The following is a 5,042-nucleotide window of genomic DNA, read 5'->3' as shown; positions in this document are numbered from 1 at the left end:
AGGTGCTGTATATGTTTTTATTTAATTGTTATCCACCTTGATCAAACTGTAACTTAGGTATACGTGATGAAACTACAGATATTTTACAAATGTGAATCTCATCACATTTGTAACAATGCTGTTGGTCTGGTTACATTGCTTACATGGTTGTCAAAGGAATGTGGAGTATGAGCCACAGTGTCTTAACTGTAAAACAAATACTCAAGCCATTGAAAGCGTCTTTCAATGTCTTTTTTTTATACATAAAACTGAAAAATAGGCTAGTCTCAGTTTGTATCGAAAAACCAGCACACATTCCGTACAAGACATATTCCCATATAAACTCCCGATACATTAAAAGTGAGAATATTAAGTTACACTTGTGCACGTGAAGAGTGGGCGGGACACGGAGGCGCTCTGGTCAGGTGATGAAATGCCGTCACTTCACTTCACCTGCTCTAGTTTCCGCACAATCAGGACATGAAACAAGCCCAATGGATCCACAGGTAAGCTTTTGTTTTTGTTGTATTTAAATAGTTGGTTTTTGTTTACTTATGATCTACCAATAGTGATATTTCACCTAGGCTCCCTTTTCGTCATAGTTCGCTTCAATACTTAATAAAGGAAATTAATTAAAGCGTGCTTTGCTATCCGTCTAACTGAATTAAATTTGATAATAAACATATATAACTGATGTATAACGTTACTTAATTTATAATTTGTTCAATGTGAAGTTGTGAACTAATTATCACTGCCGTTTAAATACATTTAGGCTACAAGTTAGGCCTAAATTATTTTAAACAATATTAGTAGGCTACTATATGAATATTTTGATGGTTGTCTTTTAAAAACGCTAAGACTAAAATAACTTATTTTACCTTGTGTTTTGTTTCTTGTCTTTTTTTTGTGGCCAACGCCCAGTGAGTAAGTAGATGTCAGTCATACTGAACCATAGATGTGTAAACACTGATGCCTCATTAATAATGGCTGTTTATATGGGCCCTATACGTAAGCCGTCCGCCATATTGCAACGGTCAAAACACCGGTCCGTGAACACTCGAGAGCAAGTTGACTGTGCGTCTGCAACCGTAGTTAAACGCATGTATGAATATCTTTATCTATCTATCCTGTAATATTGAGTTAATGCATATAAAAACACAAAACAACACATTCTCACCTGTGAAAGGTTATTCCATTTGCGGGAATTTAAATCTCGGTGGTTTCACAACCAAGCTACGCGATGTACTAGTATTATTGATTCTTACTGTGAGTGACGACACGCTGACCGTTCCAAGATGGCAGGCGCACCAACGTGTCTGAGCTATGTGGAATCTATGTATACAATCTAGGTATACAATCTATGTGCTGAACTGTCGAGCACAGGAATGTACTGTTTGTATAGAGGTAGTAACAGGTATCTGCAGTTCCTGTTCAACAGCAAACAGACGGATTACTTACAACAAAGCCTTGCCGTTATGTGATATATTACATAACAAAACTGTACTTTTCAACCACTTTGAAATTCATAACTGACGAAGAAAACTCTGATACCTCATAAAATCAAGTAGCACAAAATGATTGTGACTTGTGAATATTATGATCCTGATAGCACACGTACATCACAGAGACGTCTATTTGATGAGTGCGTTTACATTTGGAAGACATTATTTTAGAGTGTTTGCTCATCTGCTATACGTCTAATAGGACGTTTCCTGCCAGATGTCAAATAGACGTTTAGAAAATGTTTTTAAGATGTAAGTCTTTAAGATATAATTTAGGATGTATGTAAAACTGACATCTAAAAGACGCTGTAAAAAACTGACACTGACTTAAGATGCACACCTGTAATGGTCTAAGGCGCGTTTATAAAAGCTATAAATTCCCTGGTTGAACTAAGGCTTAATCCTGGCTCAATCTAAGCCCTTTCTGTGAAACCGTTTTACTCCTTTATGGCTCTGGAGACATTATTTTTTAGCTCTACTTGAGTCTGAAACTGCTCTCTCTCTGTAGGACACAGATCTAGAATTGGCCATCAAAACCCTGGTGGAAAACTTCCACTCAGCATCATCAACTAATGCCAACACGCTCACAGCCCAGGAGTTCCAGAGCATGCTCTCCAAAGAGCTGCCCACCATGGCAAAGGTATGTCTGGATCCACAATCCAATCATCACACCACTTCACTACATATCAGTCTCTCAAAATAACTAATATCATCCATATTACATAACCAAAAGCCACATTTGTATAAGTTACAACACCTATGTGATACTATTTTGTCATAGGACAGACCAAAATAAGACTGAAAATAAATATGAGCCAAGAAGTACATATATTGAATGGATACTGAATGAAATTTAGATTAGGCCTCAAATATTTCAAAGTTTATTTTTTATTTTTCAAAATACAAAATACAGACTCACTATATGTAAAACTTTAAGGTGAGACATTTATATTCATTATAAAGCCAATATATATTTATTCAGACTAGTGAAAGAGTGAAAGCATTTGGTCACCTAAATACACAATAATCATGATTACATGATTTGACAAGTTTCCCACATCCTCTATTCTCTTCCAGACAGCAGGGGACCAGGAAGGACTCAACAAACTCCTGACAGAAATTAGCGTGGAAGAGGGGAAGGGCGTCACGTTCAAGGATTTCTGGAAATTGGTTGAATCTCTGGCCAATTCTCAGTTTGGATTGCTGAGCAAAGAGAAGCAGGTGAAATGTGTGAAATGTAGTCTTATGTGAAACCGGCCCTGAGCAAACAAGTCCAATCAACATTACGTAGGTGTCCACCACAGCCCTGAGAAAACGCGTTCAATCAGTCACTTCTATTTCCCATCACTTTCTGCAATACTGTACATGTCACTCTGCTGGTCTTTAGCATATGCGCTGAGGTCTTATAATATTATGTGTTGTTATAGAGCTTCCTGAATAAATATCTCACAAGCCTTTACAACACAGACTTCAAGTAATCTCTAACATCAGTGTAACCTGAGACACACCTGCCTGGCCAGATAACGTAAGATCTAGTCGCTAATTTATTTCCTCATTTCCTCTGGTGCTGCAGGTTTTTGTATTATTGTGATGTTTTTAACCTGTCCAATCATTTTTACTTTCTTTTTGTTTGATGTAACAACTGTGATTATATTTGAAATAATGTGGGCCACATGTCTGTTTGTGCAGACTGACATAAATTGGAAAATATATAATGTGAGTAAAATATATTTTAGAAGGAAACCAAAGTTGTGACACCACACATTCTGTACTGTATTTGATGCTATTAAATGTGTGCTGAAGGTTTCACTGTCTGAATGATCTGTTAAGTGTAATGAAAATATTCTTGAGTTTGGTGGATGGTCTTTATTGATCTAGTTACAGTTTAACCCTTTTGTTCTATCCAGCTGTCCAAGACCATTTTAATAGCTCAAAAAAATATATATATTAAAAAGGCATCAAGGTGAAACGTAATGATTATCCTAATCTTATGATTTAATAATAATCTTAACAAACCATTCTACATCACATATGTTTCTCAAAGTTTTGCTGGGGTGAACTCAGACAACATGGAAGAGAGGATCCAAATGCAGATATATTTTTTAATAATAATTTGCTTAAGTTATGACGTAATGAATACTTTTTCTGGGACCAACCAAGACTACTAATTTCAAATGAGAATACCATTTTTGTTAAAACTATATTTATTCATATCACACATTTAAAGTCACCATGAAATCAAAATGGACCATTTTTTAAATGTAATATTGCAATGTTTATTAAATTATTTATCCATGCACATTATTATTTTATTATTTTAATTAATGTGCCCTCATAAATTTTAATCAAATTAACTTCTCTTCTCTGATGTGTTTACTGGCACAAGGGCGGGACAACAAGTCACTCACAGGAAATTACAGCAATTGCAAACCTCAACAATCCAATCAATTCCCAATGGACAAAATCAAGTCCTTGTCTAAAAAAAATTTCTCATTCGTATACACGTCACAATAGGGAAGAAAAAACGATCGACTTCCATTTCACACCAACTTTAAGCTAAGCTTGTAAAAAACATTAATGGTGTGCACTACAGTCTCTGGGCTCACAAAGTCCCTGACACCGATATTTTATCGATTTTTAAGAGATGAATCAAGCAAAAGATACAAAACACATCAGGATCAGGACATGGACCATGGAAAACCAAACCCAACAAACCACCACAGAAGACCTGACAAATAGCCCTGCATAAAATTATCCCTACTTCCATACTATAAAGAAGGTGAAAAACAGTATCTTATCTAAGTAGTATGCATATTTCATAATATTCATAAAACAGTAGGTGAAACATACCCGGATGACCTACTGCTTCCAGCAAGATTCTGAAGAGCACATCCACTGGACACTTTACTGTCCCATGAGGCCACGAGAGAATTGTGATATTGTGATATATTGTGAAGATTTGTGAATAGGAGTGAAGCGACGCAACTGACACCGTAGGTTACATGACAGTGACAATATAGTGGATGTAGTACAGTACATCCGAATCTACACAAATTCATACTACATAGAACATACTTTTTTAACGGTCAGGAAGCAAGTTTCAAATCAAATGTAGTACCTACTATACAGTTTACGAATTTGGATGCAACGCAGGCCAGGGATAATCAAACTAACATGACACAGGTGGAACCATAATTATGAGATGACAACCAGTTCAATTGTTCATGTCCTTTGACTCAGAATTATGCATGTCTATGGCAACACTATCAATGCCAATATGAATTTGTAGTGGTCAGGTGGTACAGCTGTAATGTGCAAGTTGGAGCTCAGAAAATTCAGAGTTTACAAGAATGTGAACACTTTTTTACAAATTGAAATCTTGTAATTACGGTAATTCTGACATGGCGTGAACGCACCTTAACACTAAACAATTTGACCTCAAATTGAAATTATAGAATAAAAAAAAAAAATATTAAAGATAAATTGTTCAAAATTATTATTTTTACATGTACAACATAAAAAGTTAATTAAAACACAACATGAGGGTTTAAGTTAATGTTC

At 35.6% G+C, this 5,042-nt stretch overlaps 1 protein-coding gene across 1 annotated transcript; it reads left to right on the top strand.

The window, feature by feature from the left end:
• The first annotated feature begins 343 nt into the window (after positions 1-343).
• On the top strand, positions 344-3,287 carry s100v1 (S100 calcium binding protein V1). The gene is made up of 3 exons (XM_081389770.1): positions 344-485; positions 1,990-2,121; positions 2,559-3,287. The coding sequence occupies exons 1-3, from the start codon at positions 408-410 to the stop codon at positions 2,730-2,732; spliced, it is 384 nt and encodes a 127-aa protein (XP_081245896.1). The 5' UTR covers positions 344-407; the 3' UTR covers positions 2,733-3,287.
• Positions 3,288-5,042: the final 1,755 nt, after the last annotated feature.

This window comes from Scardinius erythrophthalmus, assembly GCF_964197995.2.
Source record: "Scardinius erythrophthalmus genome assembly, chromosome: 16".
Lineage (NCBI taxonomy): Eukaryota > Metazoa > Chordata > Actinopteri > Cypriniformes > Leuciscidae > Scardinius > Scardinius erythrophthalmus.
This window is presented reverse-complemented; position numbering and strand designations above follow the sequence as displayed.